The sequence below is a fragment of the Mchenga conophoros genome, linkage group LG7 (genome assembly GCF_057382185.1).
Source record: "Mchenga conophoros isolate Kocher_MC1m ecotype Shallow Benthic linkage group LG7, M_conophoros_male_GT1.1, whole genome shotgun sequence".
NCBI classification, from domain to species: domain Eukaryota; kingdom Metazoa; phylum Chordata; class Actinopteri; order Cichliformes; family Cichlidae; genus Mchenga; species Mchenga conophoros.
In genome coordinates this window covers 64,913,495-64,938,890 of record NC_140532.1, presented here as the reverse complement: position 1 = coordinate 64,938,890, position 25,396 = coordinate 64,913,495, and the positions used below count along the sequence as shown (strand labels likewise).

Below are 25,396 nucleotides of genomic sequence, written 5' to 3'. Positions count from 1 at the left end.
CTCTTATTCACAAGTGGTCACTGCGGTTGTCCCAAGTTGTAAATATCTGGGTTATACAAAGTTACTGTCAGATTACAGATGTGTCCTTTTTTAATAATTGACCCAACCCTGGTTATGTGCTTTGTCTCAGATCCTGGAGCTGATGCATCTCTGTGTGGTATGGCTGCCACCAGTGCATCAGGTACTAATGCAGTGCGTTATGGGACTATGAGGGAAAATGTTATAAACCTGGAGGTAGTGTTGGCTGATGGGAGCGTCGTACACACTGCCGGGAAGGGCCGCCGTCCCAGGTACTCACCAGGCAAATGTGATGTATCGTTATGATCTTGAAAGCCTCTTACCTTTGCTTCTGTCTTGGTTTCTCTCCTCAGGAAGACGTCAGCTGGCTATAACTTGACAAACCTGTTTGTAGGCTCAGAGGGGACCCTGGGGATCATCACTAAGACCACATTACGCCTCTATGGCATCCCAGAGGCCATGGTGTCAGCGGTCTGCTCATTTCCTTCTGTCCAGGCTGCTGTAGACAGCACAGTGCAGACGCTACAAGCTGGAGTACCCATCGCTCGCATCGGTGAGCAGGAAACTTGGAAATAATGCAAAATAACGGCACACTGTGATTCAGAGGGCTCAATGTTAAGGGATAATTCTGGATTATTTTGAACTGTTAAATAAAATGATGTTAGCAAAATGCACTCAAAAACAAACATTTCAAACATTGCCAAAGTTTCACAGAATAAGGTCCGTGTATCAAACGTTGAGGATCCAGTACTCTAATGTAGAAAGTTCGAAATACTGTTTAAAGGTGAAAATGGTGAAAACATAACTGATCACTTAAATATTCCTTATTTATGTGTTTCTCTCAATTCTATTATTCCCATCATCATCTTCACTGTAAACGCATTGTTTCCTTTCTTAGCGTAAGCCTCAGTCGTGGAGAAAACAGACACATAAAGATTTATAGACATAATGAGGAAGAGACAAAACTTTATTGCTCTTTTCAGAAACGCGATTTTTGCAGTGGTAGTGGTAAAACGGTCTGACCTCAGGGTCCAAACTCTGCTTCAGGTCCCAAAGTCAAACAAACACTGCGGCGTCACTGAGAGTTACAAACTTTAATAAAGTGATCAGTGTGTAACAATTAGGTTTAACATCCAGCCATCCATGAAAACAGGATTTATGAAGTTTAACGGAGTTCAAAGTTAGCAGGGAGTTAGCTCACTACTTTCCATCTAAACATAATATACTATGTTCTGACTGAGAGATTTCTGAAAAATTCAAACGTACAGCTCTGCTATCACTTCCAACATAAATGAAGACAGAAAACTAAACAGCAGTGACGTTTGTAGGGTTACTGAAGTTGGACTAGCTGGTATATAATGTTGTGCTACGTGACTGCTAGTGACACAGCTATGTTAGCATAATATAAACACAGTAATGCTGGAGGATGAACGCTAACTTTTTTCCACTCGTTAACGTGAGGGTTCCCAATGATTAGGGACAAATGCAATCGCATGGCAGGATGCTGTAAACGGACCGAACTTCAGTCAGGAGAACAATAGAGATAATCCATCCACAATACGAGGTTAGTCATTCATATACTGCTGCATGGGCTGGGCTGTAGTTGCATTGTAAGGTTTTAAAAACTGAGCTTTAAAATGTATAGTGGTAATAAAACCCGAGAGAGGCCGACAGTGATCACTGACTGTTTTTAGAGGCTTGGTCAGATTAAATAGAACAAGATACAAAACATTAAAGCATGTTAAAACACAGCAGCCTTAATAAACGCAGAGTAGTTTAGGACCTGGAGGCAGGGTTCATACAGCATCACTTAAAAACCGTATAGAATCCAGGAGGGAAGAATTTATCCTCAAACTAGAGATGAAAATGAGATCAATACCAATTATTGACAGCTGGAACCTACGCAGCAATGATGCAAGTGAATGACTTTAGATCATCTTACCTACATTTCCTTTAATCGTGTGTTTGTCCTGTGTGTGTGTGATCCAGAGTTTCTGGATGATGTGATGATTGATGCGTGCAACAGGTTCAGCTCTCTGTCCTACCCCGTGACCCCAACTCTGTTCCTGGAGTTCCACGGCTCAGAACAAAGCCTCGAGGAACAGGTCAAAACAGCCGGTGTGTGTGTTTGCTGATATCAGACCAGATGTTCTCCCATTAGATAAAGCAGTTTCTGAAAGATATTGAGCTTTAGTGTTAGTTTCCCAGATATGGCCAGGATATGAAAAGTAAAGAGTCATGAAGTCAGTGGACCATTTGTAAACATTTCAGGGTCCTCGGTTTTGTTGTAGACTGTCGTAGATGTTAACAGTAGTCACAAATATTTGTCTGTGAGGGGATGTGTCCAACAAAGCTTATTATTATTTGTAAACTGGTTGGTCCATCCACTGGATCTCAGGACAGTGCTTCTGAAAACTGCTTAACAGTCACATAACAGTAGTGTTGTGGAAGTGGGAGCAGATTTTCTCTCTTTGGTTAAAGTTTGGGTGTAATGTGATTTATTGAAAGCAAGCAAACTCCCATTGAAGGTCAGTGTGTGTGTTTCTACAGAGGACATCACTCAGAGTAACGGAGGGTCAGACTTTCAGTGGGCTCGAGATACGGAAACACGGAATCGGTTGTGGAAAGCTCGTCATGATGCCTGGTACGCTGCTCTGGCTCTCAGACCGGGCTGCAAGGTAAACAAAGTCACCTGCTTCAGAGACCGGACTTCGAGCATGATTTTCTCTGTAGGTCGATTATTTTCATTTCCATCAAACAATGTGGCATCCTTTCTTTCCTAACACATTACCCAGTCCATATCATTATAGACATCCAGCACGATTTTTTTCCATTGAGGCCTCAAAGTGTTCCTTTAATTTTTGAGCAGTGAACTAAACAGTGCGTGGTCGTATCTTATTGGCTACTGCAGTTCTTGTTTGTGTTTTGTTTGCTTGGTATCTTGAGGTTAGAGGGTCCCGCCCCTAATAAACTATGGAAAAGGGAAAAAAAATGTGTGACAGTCTGTGCTGTGCCTTGTTTCTCTCCTCCTGTGCTGTTTCACCTCGTTTGTGGAATAAAGAGGTTTAATCATATTTTGACAGTTTGATTTAAAACCCACTGTGACAGAAAAGAGTGTAACTGTACACTAAAACACCTTTCCTCGGCACTGACACTAAGGAAGGTAAAAAGAAGAAGGTGTATTACAGCGTGAGAGGGCTCTCGTGTTGGGCAGATGTAATATTGCTCCAAAGGGATTACACACAGCCTGCAGTGTGATATTATTATAACTTATCACTGCTGTGTGAAAACTCAGTACCATTCGAGTTGAGGTTGTTGGATATGTTGCCTTTTAATAGTGAGGCTTTGTGTGACAGCGCTGTGCTACACAAACACAGTCACTGCTCGGAGGCACTTTTATGTCTCACTTTATTAACGTTTTAAATCCTGAAGATTGCACAAGACACCTGCTTGATGCCTTTCCAATATCGTGACCTTATCTTCCCTGTGTGTGTGTGTGTGTGTGTGTGTGTGTGTAGGCCTACTCTACAGATGTGTGTGTTCCTCTGTCTCGACTGCCTCAAATTATTGTGGAGACAAAGGAGGACCTGATTGAGAACAGACTTACAGGTGAGCACACATCCACTTGACTTCACGCTGAAAGCGCACCCACAGCTGAATTTTACACCATGTTGTTCATTCAAGGCACTTGAATCTCTCTTATTCCTCAAAGCATTCATCTTTAATGTTAGAAAAAAAATAATAGAAATTTATGAAAAGAAAATAATTTCTTTCTTTTTGGGATTTCAGTGAACCAGTTTGAGTGAGCTTTCTGGTAGCTGGTCAGCTGACCCGTGTGGTGGAGTAGAGAAGCTGCAGGAAGGTTGATTAAAACGTGTAGTTTGAGGTGCATATTTTAACTGAAGGAAGCACTTTGAGGTCTAAGGGATCAATGAATGAGACTTAACTCCTAATACTACAACTTTTAAATACAGGAACTCTTGTTAAGCTCCAGGATGTAGGGGTCATTCTGGTGTATCATCACAAGAGCACAGAAGAAGAAAGTGATGTAAAAAGCTGATGTTTTTTGGCACTGTATTGAATGTGGATGGCTTCTGCCCTCAGGTCCCATAGCAGGCCACGTGGGCGATGGGAATTTCCACTGTCTGATGGTGGTGGATCCAAACGACCCCGAGGAGATGCACAGAGTCCACCTGTTCACTGAGAGACTGGCTAGGTATGGTGTCACCTCGCACTCACTCACAAATCTTCTACCAATCAGGATTTCACTTGTTTTTCTGGAAGATTGTCGCCATCCATCGAGCCGTTCACTGCTTCAGGGTTGACAACAACAGGATGTGAGGACACAGTTCATATCTGTGACTCATTCATACAAATAAATGTACAGTGTTTAATCAGCAGACATTTTATTCTAGTTTGTCATTTTTATTATGACAAACCTACAGTAAGCAGACCTCACTCTAACTGGAGTCCCTGTATGGACATATCTGATGGGTAATACAGTTGTCCAGGAAGTTAAGCTGCATCCATTTGAGGCGACTCGCACTGGACACGCTGCTTTGAAGCTGACAGTTGGTCACTAGCCTGACATATGTTGTCTACCCTCTCATGTTTTAGTCAAAGTTGTCCCACGCCCCCACTGGTAGTTGCGTCAGGCGCTTGCCTTGAAGTTAATAAAAGTTTATCTTGTAATGTGTGCAGTTCTCATTGCCAGTATTTTGTTTTTGAATGTTGTTGGCTATCTAATATGGCCTCTGGTATCGTTGTGCATTGCTTCCTATGTGGACTCTCCCACACAGCACATACAGTTCATGCCCACATGGACCAGCTTCAAGTAGAAACCAGCCCTGCATTCTGTGCAGCTCGAGGAGAGACTTTAAAGCTCCGCCCACCCCCGTGACTGAGCTCGCAGATGTCGTTAACATGATCAAAGTGATAAAATGATTACAGAGTAATCTTGACTGCTTTTAACGTGTATCTGAACGAACACTCCTCTGAAAAGGTTATTATCGCATACAGTAGTAATCAGCTACATGGTAACACTAAAATTACCATTAAAAAACATTTATTGTACTAGCAAAAGACATAGACAGGAGCCTCGAACCACCTGACAGCTGCTGTAATGTTTTATTTATACTTCCTTCAGATCCCATCAAGCAGACACACATTGTTACTGAATACCAGATGTTCTTACTAACAGTAATCTCCTTTTTTTTAAGTCTTATTGGTTGAGCGCGTATGCCTCATGTACCTGTCAGGCAGCCTGGCCTCACTGCTCCATTTTAGCAACTTTCCTTGTTATTACCTTCATTGTCAGTCTCTCTTCAACACGTTTCTCTTCACCCTAATCCTCCCCACACTCGCCGTAATCCTCCTTACTCCGCTTGCTTATCTTCAAACAAATTCCTCCCCGTTGGAATCGCGCTCTCGCCCATCTCTCTCGGTTAATATTGATTCCAGAGGGCCAAACGTTTAAGTCTTGGGACTTGCAAAGACTTGTGGGCTGTCTTTCTATAGATGGAGGGGTTTAGCTATGTACCAATACAATCTTCTCAAAATCTGTTTTCAAAGACTTTAAACACCACCAGCTATGCCAGGGTCAGGCTCAGACCACAGAGGGTAATGGCATAGAGGATTAGATGGAAGAAAGCCACAGCTCACCTGAATTAGACCTGAGCGAAGGCAGCGGAGACTCCAATGCACGAAACAACTCTAACTCCCGTCCTTCTCCTTTTAAGCCATCTTTCTTCTGATTGGCTGCCCCTTTTCCAACAGCAGGTGGGTGGGGCTTCTGTGCTGTGGACCATGAATTGGCCATATTAAAAATATACACTCTGTATTGCGTCATATAGAGCCAAGAAAACACAGCCTGAAGCCTGAGCTTCTGGCTCACAGCGATTACTTTCGTATGAATGTTTGTGTTTAGAAAGTGAAACATTTTGAAACATTTGTAAAGGTTTCAGAAAACTTTCAAACTTTTTGCTCCTAAAAAATGTATTTGCTTCTTGCAGGCGAGCCTTGGCCATGGATGGTACGTGTACAGGGGAGCATGGAGTGGGTTTAGGAAAAAGGGCGCTGCTGTGCGAGGAGATGGGGCCTGTGGGCATCCAGGTCATGCAGAGTCTCAAGGACGCCCTCGACCCAAACAACCTGATGAATCCTGGGAAAATCCTGCAGCGAGAAGAGCCATGAGCAGCGTGTCCATCTGAGTGAAGTTTGTGGACGCACCTCTGTTAAAGGAGCACAAGCAAACATATGAAATCATTGAAGCAGTGATTTGCAAATTCAGTTAAATCAAGAAAGCTATACGTGTTTTGTGGGATTTCTCACGAATGTTCCTACATGCACCAGAAAACCTGACTCTTGGAAAATGATGAGTGTTAATAGAATCTTTTTTGCTAACTCCAAATTTGAGTTTTTAAGGAAGACCTGGTCTGTTGTTGCAGACCAGCAAGCATTATGTAAAGATTATCTTCCACAGATGCTTTCTTTTTGTGTCATTAAAATTAATGTCTAATATGTGGACTCACTCCAAGTGCTGTTCAACCTGTTTATTGCCTGCTGAATACATTTCATTGAAAGTAGACACTACAGTTTATTATGCTTTTGCTTTTGTAAACACTTTACCTAACTGCAGATGAGCATTTTGACACAGGACTCCATTATTCTATTGATTTGCATAGCTGTTTAAAGAGTATCTAGAATTCAGCGACTATATGTTGTATACTTTAAATAAATCACAGTATGCAATGGTTTCAGTGAAATCCTTGACCATGATGACCTACATAAAGAAACTGAAAGTTTTTGTTAATTCACAGAATGTAATGTAGGATGAATGTCCATGGGTGAGGTCTGCATCAGCAGGAAAAGCTGAAAAACCTGTTAAGATATATTTAAAAGTCCAAAATCTTTGCCCTCTTTCACATTTTTCAAAGCTATACAGTGGGACAGATCCATCTTTGACGACCTGATTCTAGGCCCCAGGCCTTATCTTTGACCTCCCTGATATAGGTTGTCAGGAGGTCATTAATGACAAAAGTACAGTAACTTCTAATAATTTGGAGCGCTGCATTTGAGCGCTACAAAGTTGGCTATTGTTAAGAAGCTACATAAAAGTGAGAAAAGCAAACATGTTAGCTTTTCAGCATGTTAAATTCATTTCACTGTCCGCTAAACGGAATGGAGGCAGCTTTCAAGGAAGCGAGCAAACTTCAAGTAATTTAAGTTGCCATCATTTGGATTCACTGCGTTTTATGTCACAAACCATTAAACAAGAAAATTATCAGAGCCAAATGAACCTTCAGGCGTCTTTGTACCTGGATTTCTTCCTTCTGTCTGTGATGAAGCAACGCTCTACACCACCACACGGTGTCAGTGGTGCATCCTTGAGAGACAAACCTGCAGCGTGTCAGCCAGAAGATCAAAATATAATGCTCATTTCTGCCTCGGCAGCTTTGTAACTATTGTTTTCCCAGCTTGCAGCCACTAACTGAACATTAAGAAAGACGTGAAGAGCACTAACACACTCGCACAGCCACTGAGCTACAATCAAATCTCCTTTTAAATAAAAACACTGCGTGACTTTGTTATAGCTCACTCTGAGTTCTGTTTATTTTATTCTTATTGATTTGCATAGCTGTTTAAGCAGTCTACAGTTCAGTGACTATTTCCTGCAGCCTTTCTAATAAGTCATATTTGTTTTCCGTGAAATCCTTGACGATGGTTCAGGAGGCCTTTAAAAAAGATGCATTGAAACTTATAATTAATAACAACCACAAAATGATCACAAAGAGACCATGCATTCATTTAAAAAGACAAAAGAAGAAAATAAATAAGTGCAATATACATTCTAAAGTTATATTTCATGTGGGTTTGAAAAAAATCCACACATGCAAAAGAAAAACGCTATTTTCTCCCCATTTTACCTGAAAAAAATATACAAATATAGCAGAAATGGGCTGGTAATCCAGTTTTCACCACCTCTGTTAAGTGGCCTTTTATGACTAAACTAACTAATGATGATATGTTGAGAATGTTATTAAGGGTGTTAATGAATCCTTTACTTCATTAGGGTATTTTTGGTAATCCACTCATTGAGAGTTAATGTTTAGTTATACTTTAATAAACAGATTTTTGACTCAGATTCTTCACAGCTGCGGACCAAACATGTCAAATTTGTTAACATTAAATAAAGTTAGAAGTCACGTTTCCTTTATAAATGTATTAAATGTATATGGGCAACTTGTTAAAAGGTGGCACTAAAATTTTCTTGGTTATGGATTCGCTGGAACTATTAAAAAGAAAACTGGCTGAGAACCTGCTTACACTGTGTTTTTGTGAGCTTGATTTTTTTTATTATACTGGTGCAGTGTGTGTGTGTGTGTGTGTGTGTGTGTGTGTGTGTGTGTGTGAGAGAGAGAGAGAGAGAGAGAGAGAGCATGAGAAGCAAGGGAAGCATTTTAGTTTTACTAACAAGTTGATTTCTTATCCTCTGTGTCAAAAAGCAGTTTTTCCTCTTCTAATTTTTCCTGTGTGGAGACTGTGTAGCAAACCTTGTTTCTTTTATTCATTTTACATTCTGTGTGTGATGTTGTCTGTTATCAGTGTTACTAAGATCTCATGTTAAACCTCTACACCAGTGATTTCTACTCATTTTGGGCCTTTTATCCAGACCTGTCATATTAGTATAATCACCAACACACTGCTCATGTTTCAGTGTTTTATATTTATCTAACATGGCTCATTTTTTTGCTTTGTTATTATATACTTTACATTTACTTAACTGTTTTTACATTTTGAATGCTGTCATCATAACTGTTTTAAGCGTTCATCCATTACCTTTATGAGCATTAATACTGAAAATCAAAACTACAAGTGAATTAAATATTTCATGTCTAACTGACTAATTGAATCCATATTTGCTTATTTATTACTTCTTAGTACTGCATTAGAGCCTATCACAGCAGCTGTAATGGGATGAGACGTGGGGCTATTCTGAAATTAATAAAATAAATAAATAAAAATCTTTATTTTCTTTGGAAGAAAATAAATTTTACATTTATATTTATTATTTCTGTATGTTGTTCTGGTTCCCATATTCCTTGAATTTGCAGGGTCTGGACAGCAGCCTTTGTAATCTTATAGAATATTCAGGTTTTTAATCTTCCTCTAAGATTTCTCAGTGTTTTATTATAAATGTATGACTTTAAGCCCTAAAAAACATTTTTCTCGAAATATTACCCCCAACTCCTTCTACCCAGTTTTTTTTAATTATTGTGAGTTCATGAGGAGCCCTCACAGTTTGTGTTGTACATGTACAATGACAATAAAGGGCTATTGTAGTCTATATTATTCCTTTATCTAGAATAGTCACAATATGTCATCATAACTTGGTGCCTTTAGATAATTATTTATTAATAGTAGCTAACCATGGAGCTGTACATTACCACTGTTTCTTTAACAATGTATTCATTAGCCTGATTTAATAATGTGGCCTGTATTTTGACCTTTGCCCCTCATTTCAGGGATTTTTTACTTTAAGCTGTATTTTTGTTTTTATCCCTTATTCCACTATTTTGCAGCAGTGCTTTAAATCAGCTGGAGCTGATTGTGTGTGTCTGGCTTTGTGTGTGTTTACATGCCTGTGGAGCAGAGAGGGATCCATTTATAGGCTTGCTGTCATTATAGCGGGATAGATTAACACCTACTGTACTGTAAGTACTCAACAATAGTTTACCTTATTGGGTAGTAAACCCAAGAAGGCTGCACGAGTCTGACTTTGTTTTACTGTGGAAGAACAAAGAGCCAAGGAGAATATAACCAGCCTAATTACACACACAGACACACACATGCAGGATTAAACGGAGCAGGCCTAATCCCAAACCAAACATGGTCACCAGTGATCCCAATAACTTAGCATACAGGATGGTGGCAAAATCTGTGAATAGCCTGGTAATGACATCAGTCTGCAGGACTAAAGACTTAAGGCCTGACCTTGTGGGGCAGCAGCAGAGGAGCATCGACGATGCAGAAGAAAAGGGGTTAATTAATGTTTTAATTAAGAATTTAATCTGAGAGGGGATTCACCAACCATTCAGATATATTCCCAGAATGTTTTAATCCAGACTCTTTAAGACCTGTGACTGTTTATATACAGTGCTTTCCTCCTCAGTGCATCATTGTAAACCATAGTTTTATAATGGTGAACACAAAAATATGATATACAGCTCTGGAGTTGTAAAAACAATAGAGTTCAAAGTTTTAACAAACAAGGACTCCCCTTCATAAACCTCAAAGTGGTTCGGTCCACATCCTGCTGCATCTTTTACCTTGCAAAGGTGAACTGAAAGGATGTCAGTGGAATTAAACATATTAATGCTGCTGTACGGACTTTATTCTGGAGGTCAGCCCACCATGAAAATCATCAGAACTTAAAGACTTGACTGGATTTTCAAATCATTTTCAGACTGTTTCGTGACATTTTTTAATTTCTCATATAGATAGTTATTCCTCAATTCGTCCAAAATCCAGCACGATACCACGATAACCATAAAGTGACTGTCTGATAATGTAGAAACTTCATAGCTAGAGCCGATATATCTGTGACAGGACAGATACTGGACGATAACTAACGAGCGATCAGAGCAGTTTAAAATTATTCTGTCTTTGTGTATTTTTATGTCAGTTCTTTTGTTTCCTTTGTTTGTTTGCTTTTTCTTTCGGCTACCTGGTGCGTTCCCCCTCCACCGCCGTCACACCTGTCCTGTCCTAAAATGCCCCATAATCCAACATGTGAAAAAAAAGAAAGAAAAACAGGCCAATCCCATGTCGGGGAATTAGAAACGGCGTGCATCTGTCTCCCATACTGTCTGTATTTATGATCCGAGCCTGCGCACTAAGCGCGTCCATTGTCTGGCCAGCAGCAGCAGCAGCGGCTGAGGCGGAGCGGAGAGGAGCGGAGCGCCGATCTGAGCGCAGGGGAGCGGCTTCACTGTGACCCCGATCTCCGGGGGGTGGGAAAAAAAGCGAGCCCACCAGACCGGACGGACGACGTCATTTATTTGTGTGTGTGCGCGCGTGTGTGTGTCAGAGACAGACCGTCGTTTTGCTGGCGGTCAGACAGACAGCAACAGTTGTCACGATGTCTGAGATCAGATGAGGGCAGAGCAGCGGAGGGAACACTGCGGCGCTGCTGTGATCCGGGCCGGCCGCCTGCGATGAGACAGCCGCGTTAACCAGCCGGGACAGCAGGGCAGCAGCGCAGCGCGCGCATCTGTTCGCGGAGCGCGGATTTCGGCGTCAGTCAAACGCTCTCCGCTCGTTCCTCCCGGTGGTGTGTGCGGGTGAGGTGAATCCAGACGTCAGGGCTGGCTCATGTTCCGCTCAGCAGGGAAACGGGCTGTTGCGTCTGCGGAGAGTCAGAGCTGACGAGCCTGCCGACACACACGGACGGATAGGCAGGCAGGCAGGCCGACAGACAGACAGGAGCGAGGGGAGGGGGGCACAGCCTGCCCTCTGCGGATCGAGCCGAGCCCCCTCCTGTACCCACCCAGAACCCCCACCCACTCCTCTCCCCGCTTTGGATGGGGGGAAAGCAGAGCACGGCGGGGCGGCCCCGGGGTGCTTTTCCCGGTGTCTCTACGGATGACAGCGCGGTGCCACCCTCGGCCCACTTTGGTCACTACCGGCCGAGCGGCACCATGGGCCTGCGGAGCCGCTCGGTGAGCTCCGTGGCTGGGATGGGCATCGAACACAGTCCCGCCGTGCCCTTCGGCTTCTACACCCCAAGAGGAACGGACTCGGATCGAGCCGGAGGGGGGTCAGGGGGCACTACCGCGGCCCCTCACGGGACCGGCTACCAGGACACTGGGGGCGGAGGGCACCACACGGACGGGGTGCTGTATCTGGGGTCCCGGGGGTCGCTGGCTGACACCTTGCCCCTGCACATCGCACCCCGCTGGTTCAGCGCGCACAGCGGTAAGGTCTGCAGGCTACACACACACACACACACACACACACACACACACACTGTTAACCAGCAGATATTCGGGGGACGGCTGACGGATTAATCATCACACAAAAAAGCACGAACACATTCCCACGGACACCTGCTCCTACTGCCAGACACCTACCTTGTTTACCTGCAGGTAGGCTGCTGAACGACACCAATGCGGTGCCCATAAATTTCACCGCAATCACGGGGAAGTTAAGCCCGAGGACGCACTCAGAAACAAGCAGAAAGGAGGCTTTTGTCTGAGAAAAATAAGACTGCCCTGTATGGAAAACATGTTGTGCTTCACGTTCTCTCCGCTGGCTGTAGGGAAAAAAAATCTGGGGCACTGGGATGAATTTTTTCAGCAAGAAACTGGAGATGTCGATGTTTCATCATTGGTGATGAAATGTGTTTAAAGCTCATTTCTGTGTGCGGATGTTTTGGGGAGAACATAGTCACCGCTGCGCCGTCTGCGTAGGTCATTGCTTGTTGTGTGAAATGACTCTAATAAGCCTGTTGCCAAATCTGGCTGGGTGAATTAGCCCAGCGATTATAGGGGAGAGAGGGAGGGAGGATGGATGGGGGGGAGGAAGGGCTGAGAGGGCTGTTCATGCTCATCATCGGCTTACCACCCTGCACAATATGTCTGTGTGCGCCTGAACACAGCTGCACACTCACAGGTATATGTAGGTCTGATGTCGGGCGCCTCCTCACACTCACAGTGAATATCAGTTTGGCTGTTTCCTGTGGCGCTTAGAAGGAACAGCAGCACTTCAGAGACGAAAAGAGAATCAGCTGGCACATAAATCTGATCCTTCTGAAATCTTAGAGGGTCATTTGCACTTAGAAATGCCAATCTCACCGCTTTCAGTGGTGTTAAAACACAATTTATTGTTATCATCATTATTATTTTACAGCTGGTCATGTAACATTATAAGCTGTGTAGACCTGCCATGTCAAACTCATTTGAGTTTATGACCAAATCACATTGGTTATACGTGATTTATGACCATACATAACAAATGTGATTTCAGTTGATTAGTAGTATGAACTGCACAAACTGAGTCATCTTTTTTAAATACAAGTGCAAACGTCTGGGGGTTTAGGGAGCCAACCTTACCCACCAGAAACAACGCTTAGCCACATATCCATCTTTGGATGTAGTATAACTTTGTGTATTCAAATATTTAATAAGTAATTGAGGAACCTTATAAACACTGTCTTCTCTCCATTACACAAAGCAGCCTCAGCCTGGTCCCCAGGCTCTCATTATCAGCGCTCTGACCGGCTCATGGAAAGAGAATAACAAGTTGGATGTCAGTATACATGTTGTTTGCACCTGGCCTACATTGTCCGGTGACTCCAATGTGCTCTCATAACCAGGTTGGAGGATCGGAGTGTAAAACTGGAGAAATGAGCAAAAATATGTAAATATTAAACAGACAGGAAGCAGAAGCATGGTCACGGCTGAACAACCTTTGATTTTCAGCAGATCTATTGGGTTTCTGTAGAGTTCACCAAGTTAAGCTTATGACTCACACCAGTACATTCACCATTACAATAAAGAATGGAAGGATTACTGAAGGGCCTGCTGTGCACAAGGCTAAGGGGAACATAGGTCCATTAGTCCACCACAAAAAACCACAAAGAGGTCCAAAGTGTCCATAAAGAGATGCAAAATCACTGGAGAAAGGAGAAACAAAACAACCATAAACATAAAGTTATGCAAAAATACAAAACGTCAATAAAGAGACTGTGCATAATAGCTACAGAGAGAAATAAGATGTCCATAATGAGATGCAAAATAACCATAAAGATATGCAAAGAGACACAAAACGAATGCACAGAAAAATAAAACGCCCACAGCTACAAATAAGCTCAAAATAGAGATGCAAAGCATCAATACAGAAAGTAGAAACAGTTACAAAGATATGGACAATAAATATAAAGAGATGCAAAAATGCCATAAAGAGATGTAAAAAAGCCTCGAACATACAAAATGCTCATAGAGAAGGCAGAAATCATGATAGAGAGATGGAGAGTATTTAAAAAGAGATGCATGACAGCTACAGACAGATCCCAAACTTCCATAACACAATGTAACGTGACTCTGAAGAGATGCAGGGTAGATGCAAAGAGCTGCAGAAACATGCAAAATTATCCGAGTCAGAAAACAGCTCCAACTACAAAACGGCAGAAAAAGTGACACGAAGGTTGCAAACTAGCATGTGAGGAAGGCAGCTCTGACCAAAATGTCACCGTTTTAATGCTGTAATAAAAAAACTGGTTGCTTTTGTTGCAAGTTTTGCTATTTTTCATCTGTCTACGCTTTAGCACGGCTTTTGGTTTATAACTTTTCTCGGCTGGGTTTTATTCTGGGTGTTTTTCTTGGCTGCATTTAGAACCACAATAGAGCTGTGTCAGAAAATCCAGGACCCTCATTTATTTCCACTGCGAGCGCACAGTGGGGTGCCACCGCAAAGGGCCCCGGCAAGAAAACGCCCATCCCGGTTCAAAATGATCAGCGTCACTGAGCTTTTCACCGTCAGCCAAAACCATGCGTGAAACTGTCTGTATTTAATAGACAAGATCAAAAGATCACTGTCGCCTGCTTTTTTAGCTTTTATTCTCATTTATTCATTGACCTGAAAATCTTTGGTCACAACTTGTTTTCAAAGGTTAGCAGGAACTTTTTTGTCAGGTGGGAATTTGTGTTTATTCCCGTCGTGCACAGATGCTTTATGTAATCACGCAGCTCGGAAACCGTTACACTGTCGTTCTGATCAGGACTCTCATCAGACCACATCCTAAAGTTCAATTAAGCTGTTAGCACGTAGCATCATGCTACATAATACTATAGTCCTAGTAGTGTAACTACATAACATTATTTTGCACAGTATGATTTGTTTTCTTCCTTTCTCTGCACATTTATTACCAAAAGCCTTGAACCATTCCAGCAATCAAAAGAACTGCCCTTGAAATCAGACAGCATAAAGGATTTATTACTCTAATTACCTGAGGTCGACCCCATCTAGCAGATTCTCTTTCTTTGAAAACAGCAGGGTGACAAAAACATCACAATTAAATCTTAATGTTCAAAGCAGTGCGTCTCACCTTGTTGTCTGTAATCAAAGGCCTCACACGCAGCCGCTGGTCTGTAGGGAAAAATGGCTGTGACTGGTTGGTGCGTGGCTGGAGGTTGCTGCCATTAATTTGGTACTAAAGAGGTGTACAAGGCTGCCTGCAGATTGCTGCAGTTGGCAGCAGTCAGTATGGAAAATGACAACATGTCAAGCAGGTTGAAATCTCTTAAAAGTGTGAAAGCAGAAACGGAGAAGTTTGCTTTTGAAAATAAAAGTTCCGCCTTTTCAAATGCATTGGTTGCAGCGGTGCAGCACGCTCTTTGCAGCAACCACTTGGCAACTGGTTGGGGAGTGGAATATGTGTTTTTTCTTAGTGGCCGGTGTTTGCTGTGTCTGTAGTCTTCATGTTTCTGCACCTTTGGGCTCATCTGCCTCCATCTCACCCAATCCCAACATCCTCTCTGTCACGATAAACGCTCTGCCCGTCCTTCTTCTGTTGTATTCTAGGCAAAAGACGGATGCAACTGAATTTTAACAAGCCTCTGTGTGTATTTAAAAACTGCTGTCAGGGAGGCGCAGTTACAACATAGTGATGGGAAAACATGTTTTATCAGCTCACCATATTGCTCATGTATCTGTATCTGTTTTACAGCTCAAATTTAGGAAGGAAAATATTTAAATATAAAGTTTATGGTATACACTATTTATTTATTGACATGACTGGGATGAATAAAGTATTCTGATTCTGATTCTGATTCTGATTGCTGCTGGGAATGCTAATTTAAAGTGTTATCAGAACAAGTCTGCAGCTCCCCCAGGGGGCAGCTCCCAGCTGTGAGCGTGGTGTAGAACTTTGGGTTTTTCCTGCAGGCTGTCACTCTAAATGTTTAGAGCTGCTTCTACAGTATTACATACAGTCTGTGAAGCACATGGATCCAAGCTACGATTACCTCGCACTAGTTTTTATAAGTAAAAAGCTGCGCCCATCCCGTCCTTGTGTTTGGACACAGGTTTTTACTTATTTGTGGCGCTATCGCTAAATCGAGTTAGTCGTTATTAAAATGAACTACTGTAGTTGTGTCAATTTTCTCAAATTTCACGTCATTGTTAGCTTTGCTAAGTTTCCTCTCACACCGACATCAACCTCACAAACTCTGTTGTTGTGATTTTCTGCTATATAAATAAAGCTGAATTAAAAAGATTGTGATGCAGGTGAAAAGTAGCAGTTCTGACAGAACATGAGTTACTTTGTTTTGATTTCGTGGACAAATATGGACAAAAGAGTAATTTTTAAAGTAAAAATAACGCAGTGCAGGAGCAGCAGAAATATATATATAGTTTTCATGGTGTTCATGGTGTTAACAGGTTTGGGTTAAAGACAAAGAGCAGACTGTCGGCTGATCTCGTTAGACTGATTTGCTCCATTACAAAATCACCAAGTTATGTCGAACTCTGTGCAGCATCAGCTCATGTACATGTTCTTCTTCAAACACACTTTATGATCCTTCAGCGATGATTTAGAAAAAATTTTTTTTCCAAAAAAACAGGGAAACTCTTAAATACCAGAGCAGATAAAAATACTCACACTTCAAACGAATGCTCATTTGTGGCTTTTGTGGACCATGAAAATGCCACATTTCTTGGTAAAATGGATTACTTAAATTTTTTTATTATGAAGCTTAACTGTAGCATTACACAGATGCAATAATAAAATGGGCTTTGAAGGAATATCTTCTGCAAATCAGGTCTGTTTAGGCGTCTGAGACGAAAACATAAGAGCCACAGGTGCGACTTGGAAAAGCTCGATCGAGTTCGCCAGAACGGACTGACCATCTTTTTAAAACAGACAGTTTATGATTTGTTTGTTGCTCTCTATGAATCTGCTGTCAGATTTGCTGTATAGACGTTGCTGAAGTACAAGAGAACGTTTGAAGACACTACGGTGCCCCTGTGCCAGTGCAACAGGATTAATGGTTAATACAGATGTAAATATAAGAATCCTTCCATAGATTCCTTGAATCACTTGCCTCTTTTTATATGAGGGCTCTGCTTTACCACATTTGGAAGCTCATTTGAAGTTTGGGCTCCTTGTACAAATGTCCAGAGATGCAGATGTCATCATTATTTTACAAAATAGCCAACGACAGTGCTGGGATGTCCTTTCGGTCCTTTTAGCTACTTAGATAAGTCACCTTTTTTATTACAAGGACAAACATGTCTGTGCGCCACCTCTACTACCTTTGGTATCAACCTGGGACTGAAGTAGCAATCCTCACTTTGTCCCTCTAAGGATTGTATAGGAATTTCTTTTACTTATGTATTAATCACATTATTTTATTGTATGATGTCTTGGTGCCACTGGACTTTAACATGTCTCACACTCACACAGTAAGACAAATGGTGGGGGTCCAGTAAGGAAGTTGGGGGAAGCAGACAGCTCCACAGGTAGAGTCTTTTGTCTCTTCGAGGACTCTGGGAGGTAGCAAGGGAGTGTGAACCTTAAAGTGTGAAACAGCTGTGTACTGCCTTTTGTTCCTGAAGAAGGTATTTAACTGAGAGCCATGTTAGACTCAGGGAGACTCTGCTGATCGTCTGTCCCGCGGTCATGTAGGCTCTCCACAGGCTTGGTTGTCTGTTCTTTGTGTGTTTTGATTAAAGAATGTTAGCTATCGCTCACCGCACGTCTGCAGGCTTTATTTCATGGAAAACTTCCACAACAGGGTCCAACAGTATCTATACGTCTACATACACAAATCCTTGTTTTATCCTTCGATGAAAACACATCTGCTGTGGAAAATGTCTGTTAATCAGACAGGCCACACGTGCCTCCATCCCTTTGCCCTTGGGAGGTCGGTGTGTGTTTGTGAACACGGTAGAGAGCGAGCGCAGGGGGAGAGCAACGCCAGCCTCAAAATCATCATCACAAGGGAGAACAGATTGTGTCTTTGAAATTCAAGTAAAGGCCAGTGATAACGCAAAAGTGTGTGTGTGTGCGCTGAGCTATTCAGATGCTAAGAGATCCAGGCTAATGTTTATCATGACACAGTCCAGTACGAGCTTTGCAATTGCATTTTAATGTGACCTCGCCTCACGTCTTGCCTCAAGATCGCGTTAGGTTGCTTCATCCTCGCATCCATGTTCGGTCCCCAGCAGGTGGAGGTCAAACAGGCCACACGCTGAGCCGCATCACGTGGCTTCTGCTTGAGTCTGGATTTGGGGATTTTTACAACGTTCATTCATGTTTTTGCAGCAGCTTCATCTCACTAGCCCTCTGCTGACAGAACACATGGCAACGGGCATCTGTGCGAGTCGGACCCCACAGCGAGGAACTGCTGTGTTGTGTCTGCAGCGGGTATTTGGATATTCAGTAACAAGCGGCGTGATGAAGTGTTTCATGTTTAAAGAAGAAGTGATCCTGCAAACTTCAAAGCAGATTTTGATAGCTGTTTAATGGCTTCATATATTTAAAAATAGCTCAAAAGTGCTTATAATATCAGCTTTTCTCAATCAATATTTGTGGGGTTGGATTTTAGGTCATTCAAACATGTCACAGATCACCTTTTTGATGTTTTATAGTCTGATTAAGGTTGGATTTTAGGAAGATGCTAAGCCATGTATGCATGTACAATACAGTTACAATAATTTAAAGTTCAACAATGGATAATAATTTGTTTTTTTTTTCATGTGAAAAGTGCAAAGTGTTGCATAAGTTAGCACGGATACAATTTGAATATTAATATTTAAGTAAGTAAGTTGGGGAAAAATGCATTTTGTGTTCACTCCGACGTATCCAAGGCAGAAACGGTTTTGTATGGACATAAAAATGTGGCCTGCAAAAGTTAAGTAACAGAAACCAGTCTTGTTTCATAACACTTGTGTTTTTTTCTGCTTCGCTTTGGTCTTGTATGTAAAAGGCTTTCTTCAGTTCTTAATTGCTTTCATTACTTCCAACATTCCACATCTGCTGCCAGTGAGAAGCATGAAAGGCCGAACAGTTTGAAAAGGGTTTGAACTTGGAGACCTTCCTTTAATGCTGGAGTGTCTGTAATTAATATGTCAAAAAAACAGACAGATGTGACAGAATGGCGAGGCCAGAAGAGAGGCACACCAGACTGAATGAATCATTAAAGGAAACGGACAGAAAAGAATAAATCTGTTCATTGTTGTGAGATGTCAGCGTGATGTAACTGAAGGACAGCAGAGAGAGAGCGCAGGAAATGTTGTGACGAATAAAGACAGTTTAACTATTCAGTCCCCATTTTTACACTCATGCTGCTCTCATCTGTGTACTATAGCGGTAGCACAACTAAAACCCAAGTTATGACATCCATAAACGCCGATATTGAATCTGAAATTGGTGGAGAATTTTGAACTTGAATTAGGTGTAGTGCAAAAAAGTTTAGAATGCAGTTAGAAAAATATAGCCTACTAATATTTAGCTAAGAGCACAAAAGGTAGGCTACTGATAAAAAGCTTCCGGTTGTTGTTCTTGTTGCTAGCAGGAAAAAGTAGAGTGCCCTCTGGTGGACAAGCCGTGCAATGTCAACACTCAGAGCACGGATGAAATCCTTACTTTTTAAATTAGAATTTGTCAGCTATTATAAATATTGATACTGATGGATGTTTGTGGAGGAGCGTGGGGATAGTTATAACATTTCTTAACATCTTTTAATAATAACAGTAATTAATTAGTCATACAATTAATTAACTAGACCCCCATCCCTGAACTGGATAAGCAGAAGAAAATGGATAATGAGGCTTTGGCTCAGTGGCCCTGTTAGGATGTTGGTGGTCTTTATCTACTCGACTGACATAGATAGGTTAGAACCGTCTCCACCTAAAGCAAATTCAAAGACTTTATGTGAAGTTTGGTGAGGCACAGGTGTACAAGAAAATTTGCAAATCTCTCAGTGAAGTAACACGTCTGACTTCACAGTACAGCCTAGCGCTTTGGCGAGCCTTTTATTATTGTATCCATCGGTCAGAGTCACAGTCATCCTTAGACCAACAGGCCTCCCCTCTACCCTCCTGCCTCTTTATCGGCATAGCCTTTCAATACAGCATCAGTGCTTAATCAATACACCATTTGCACTTTTTTTCTGACCAGCAAGTTTAATCCCTGCCGGCTCTGACTGCGAATTCCCCAGCGGTAAATGGCAAGTGGAAAAGCATTTCTAAAGCTTGATTACATCGCCTGCTTGAACAGAACAGGGCAGAAAACAATGGAACAAACTCAGTACAATCAGAGGCCTTTGCAGATGCTTCACAAATGTCCCAAGACCACAGAGGGGCTCATTTGCCCATTTCTTACAGGGAAGAGCAGAAGTGATGAGCTGGCTGCTTATTTGAAGAATACTTTTAAGTGATTTGAATTACTGGAGTGCTGAGCTCAATAAGACTTTTATATCGGCATCCAAATTTTTTGGATGTAAATTTGTCGTGTAACATATAAGCAAACCAAATGGTTTGCTTTTTTGTAAAAAAAATGTGTCGTTTTAAAAAACATCCCAAAAAATTGAGTTAATGTGAAGCAATGATGAGCTGGTCCCGATTTTTCTACACAAGAAAAGAATGAAATGAAGATTCTGGGTTCATCCAATTCTCCAGAGAAGGCAGCAGCAGGGAGCATTTCTTACATATTTCAGGATGTCAGTGGGGCAGTTTGAGCTCGTGTTGACAGAGTTGGGACCACATCTGTGTGTCTGAAGTATATTGTTTGAAAATTCACTACCAGTGTGTGTTTTGAGCTACTTCTGCCCTTGTTGCCAAATGGAGCGATCTGATTGGTCATATGGAGCTTGATCAAAAAAAAAAAAAAATCTGAAAATTTATCCTGTAAAATTATGTTTTTGGTTTTAACAGCTCCATTAAGAACAGGTGAGTAAAAAATATTTTTCACAAATTGTGTTTGGTGGTCTGCTGTGTAAAACCTTTACTAATATATTCATTGCCAGGGACGTCCCCATCTTTATATGGAACACATTCGATTATCTAATGCTAAGCAAATAACGTGAAAATGTAAAAGTAATTTTGATGATTTAAAATTAGATTTATTTGATGTATAGTAACAAGTGAAAGCTGCAGAGTTTGATCCTTAGAGGAGACACAAGTCAGTTTGAGGTTGCGTCAGGAAGAGCAGCCTGCGTAAAAATGGCAGGACAGAAGAATAAGACATTGCAATCATATAGTTTATGCTAAAACGCACACCTGGAGCGTACAGGCCTCTTAGTAGCCCAACTTTAAAGAAATTCTACTCGCAAATCTCATACTGGGTTTAGTATCTAAACTGCTTCAGCCTGCATACAGTTTCTAGTGCCTCTGCTGCTTTGCAACCCACCTCCACCTCACCTCCTTTGTGCTAGTTAAGCTGTTTCGGATTCAACAGTTTGTTGTCACTGATGCCTGTTTTGTTCTCTGAGAGGGTCTTAGGCACCTCTTCTCTGAACTTTTAGCTCTTTGAACATGCGCCACACTTACAAACAGAACTTCAGTGATGTACATTCATACTATATTGGTCCTGACAGGATTATATTCCCTGTTATTGTTGACCATTAACAATAGATCTGTGCTGTTCACATGCAGAGTTATTAAGTATGAAATAAAGGTTTGTAAACTCGTACCCAAATCAGTGAGTGTAGAAATCCATGGGCAGAGGAAAACACAATTTCACACTTCCACAAGCACACATACTGCAAAAATGCTATTGCACTGTTATACACACTCATAATAGACACAAACACACAGGTAAACAAAGCTTTTCTCTCTCTCTCTCTCTCACACACACACACACACACACACACACACACACACACACACACTCTCAATGTCTCTCTCAGCCCCATCATTTCCTCTGACCCCTCTGCCCAGCCCCCCTCCCTGCACTCATCTCATGAGTGGATGTCTGCGTGCTATTGTTCTTAGATTACAGGCACATAAGCGAAGCTGTTGCCTTCATGGAGAGGTGCTTTTTCATTTAAATGTGATAAGCAGAAACATGCACACAACCGTTCGTTCCAAGACCCGCTCTCAGCTTAGACTAATAGGAAGGGTATTGAAAAAATAGGCGTGGCAACAGCAGAGAAGCACCTCCTACAGTCCGATCTGCCAAATCTGATTTTGGCTGATTTGAGTTTTCACTCTAAGAAATACAAATGAGAGCAAACATGAGTTGTGTAGTTTTTCTTGAAGGGAATTTTTATTTCGTGCCTATAATAAAACACAGACTAATTGAGTATTTGTAAATAAAAACTGAATGACAGCATGACGCTCTTTATCTTACATGTTTCCCACCTCTGTGTGGGGGGGTGTTGGGGGTGGAGCTTCTTACAGACACGTGTCAGACACAGGTGGCTGTCTGCTTCATCCCTTCATCCTCCGTGAGTCACAAACTGCTTTGTTTGTACAGTTGGGCCCTTTTGGAGCATTTTAATGAAATGATCTGAAATATTCTGGTGTTGCTGTGTGGAACAGTCCACACACGAGTGTCAGCTTTTGTGAGTGAAATTATGGTATTTCTTTAGTCTGTATGCAGCAGTAGATAACAGGTACATGCAGAACTGAGTGCTGAGTTTAAAGACCTCCAAACCTCCTCTGACAATAACATCAGCACATCGTTTTGATCTTAGAGCATCATGGGATGGATTTGCATGAACGAGGAGCTCCTGTAGGTGTAAAGTGTCGGTGCCCAAGCATTTTTTTCCACATAGTTTACTGAGTGGAACAATCCTGTTGCCGTGTGCGGTGCAGCAGTTACAGTTATGAAGGCGACAGCTCATGAACCACTCACAGTCAGTCAGCCAAAAACCAGCCGATTCTGTTCAGAGGCCACTCTGTCGGAGTAATAGTTAAGATTAATATCCAGGTATGTAACATGCAGCAAGTCTTATTTCTCCCCTTACAACTGTGGCAAAGTTAACTTATTGTTGTTTTTCTTACATAAGAGAAAGAAATTCAGTTTCTCTGACTAAACTCATATATTAAAGAACACAAATGGTTATGTAATAACTCCTATATTGTTTTAAAATGAGCTGAAAAAACAATGAAACGAGGAAGCAAGGAAACAGAAGTATGATGAAACAGATTTACAAGGATACAGACAACAGTTTGAGGGCTTTGTGTTTTTATTTTTACTAAATTTACAAAGAAGTGTGGTTTGGGTTAAATGGTTCTTTAACATAAGATGCGAGAAATGACCAAGAAAAGACAAAATAATCACACATGTACTGGTAACGACAACAGAGAGTCCCAAAATGACCACAAAGAGACAAAAAGCAACCATAAAGAGACACACAAAGACACCCTGGATGGTGAAAGTGGCACAAAAGCACACATAGACACAACATAAATGAATAAGAAAGAAAAAATAAAGAAACAAAAGCAAACTGAAAAAGTTGGAAATATGATTTTCTGTAATGGGTTTAGATTCTACGAGGCAAAAGGGAGTATTTCTATAATAACACAAAATACATAAAAATATGCAATAACACAAAAAAGGAGAGTGCAGGTTGAGTCTGGTAGACAGTGAGATTAGACGCTGCTGCTCGGGCCGGTGCTTGCATCATCATGTTCAGGATTTGGAGGGATGAAAAGATGCAGATTATTGACAAGTGTATAACGGCGTCCATACTCTGACACATGGATATGAAAATCTGTGAAGTGCTCCTTTGAACACTAAAATAAATCAGCACAGATCCTCCCACACATGCTTGCAGCAGCGCACACAAACAAATAAAAACACCACCCGCTGATGCACGGCGTACGTGGGACTCAATCAGAGCTGCTGCCGTCCATGCGATCGGTGAGTTGTGGCTGGATTTCACAGCAGAGGGTTTCAGAAACACGGGGATGGGGGGAACATCTGTGCCGCTGAACCGTCTGGTTGCGGGATTCGAGAATATAGGTCAGCACTGCAATTTATTTCTGTTTCCTCTGCCGCGCTCTCGCACACACTTCCCATCTTTCCTTGTCTCTTTCCTCTCTGTTAACTCAGCACACTGAATTCTCAGAGGAGGTTTGTAAGGACACACACAGACACACACAAATGCACACACACACACACACCTACACACACAAACACACACAGACACTCTGAATACATGCAAGGACAGAATGAGATGACGGGGAATGAAGGAGAGTCTGCGAGGTTGGGAGATGGGATTTTTGTTGCTGTGACAACTACAATGCTGCCTATCGCTGTTGGTTGAATAAGCTCACTATGCACATGCACACACGCACACGTGTGCATGTACACACACATGCATGTACACACACATGCATGTGCAGACAGACACGTGCACACATACAGCGTCACCTTTAGGAAAAGTTATCTCAATCCGACTATTCCTGAATTACTTTTGAAACAACCACAGTCACACACACACACACACACACACACACACACACACACACACACACACACACACACACAAACAGAATGCTACTTATCATGGCAGAATTACCCAAAGGGTCTAATGGGCAGAGGCCCGTTAGACACGTATAAAGGAACTAATAGTATTCTTTTGTTGACCATAAAATAATCACAGTGAATGAAAAAAAAGACCACAAAAGGACTTAAAATGGTTACAAACAGACAAGATGACTACAGTTAGACCACAATCAACCTTTGTTGTTACAGCACTTTGTGCACAACACAGCCATAAAAACAGAGAAAGAATCAGATATACAACTGTAGCACAAAACAAAAACTGCACCATTATTTAGCTTATTGTTCCTGACTAACACAGCCATCTTGTAACCTGACTCGGCTGCGATAGCTGGCACTGGGAGTGTGTAATTATGTAGAATGACAGCAAAAGGTGCTGTCAACACGTACAGTGCCAAAGCTTCGGGTCCATCCTCTAGTTTGTAGCTGAGTCCTGACTCTGAATGTTTAGAAGCATACCGGGCTTCATTCCTCCATGCACTCTGCATGGACATCTTTACTTTTCTGTACTGAATTCTTGGCCGAAGAATTATAAAATACTAATACTTGCATAACTAAATAAAAATTTGGTACATTACCAAAAAATAATTTACTGTTAGGTGAGATGAAGTGGTGGAGAAAGGTTTTTAGAACTATTACTTTAGCAATAAAACGGGATGAAAACACCTTACTACACATAAAGCTGTTGTGTTGGCAAGTTCTAGATAATGTATAAAAAATTAAAGTATTTATTCTGGAGAAAAATGTTCCCCAGCAGTGGTAAATGAGCTTGAGCTCATTTTAAACACGTCATACTCTATTTAATCTACAGCAATTCATCTTATTCTATAAAGGATATAAAAAGAAGCTGCTAATGAGCTC

At 41.7% G+C, this 25,396-nt stretch overlaps 2 protein-coding genes across 2 annotated transcripts in view; both read left to right on the top strand.

The window, feature by feature from the left end:
• Positions 1-6,771, top strand: part of ldhd (lactate dehydrogenase D) — a 51,951-nt gene extending 45,180 nt beyond the window's left edge. Inside the window, exons 5-11 of the mRNA XM_085280799.1 lie at positions 131-290; positions 372-571; positions 2,008-2,136; positions 2,569-2,696; positions 3,537-3,627; positions 4,123-4,234; positions 6,030-6,771. Of these exons, the coding sequence (XP_085136925.1) occupies positions 131-290; positions 372-571; positions 2,008-2,136; positions 2,569-2,696; positions 3,537-3,627; positions 4,123-4,234; positions 6,030-6,210 (1,001 nt within the window). The 3' untranslated portion in view covers positions 6,211-6,771. The remainder of the gene's footprint in view (positions 1-130; positions 291-371; positions 572-2,007; positions 2,137-2,568; positions 2,697-3,536; positions 3,628-4,122; positions 4,235-6,029) is intronic.
• Positions 6,772-11,600: 4,829 nt separating this feature from the next.
• Positions 11,601-25,396, top strand: part of znrf1 (zinc and ring finger 1) — a 63,870-nt gene continuing 50,074 nt past the window's right edge. Inside the window, exon 1 of the mRNA XM_085280803.1 lies at positions 11,601-11,994. Within this exon, the coding sequence (XP_085136929.1) occupies positions 11,601-11,994 (394 nt within the window). The remainder of the gene's footprint in view (positions 11,995-25,396) is intronic.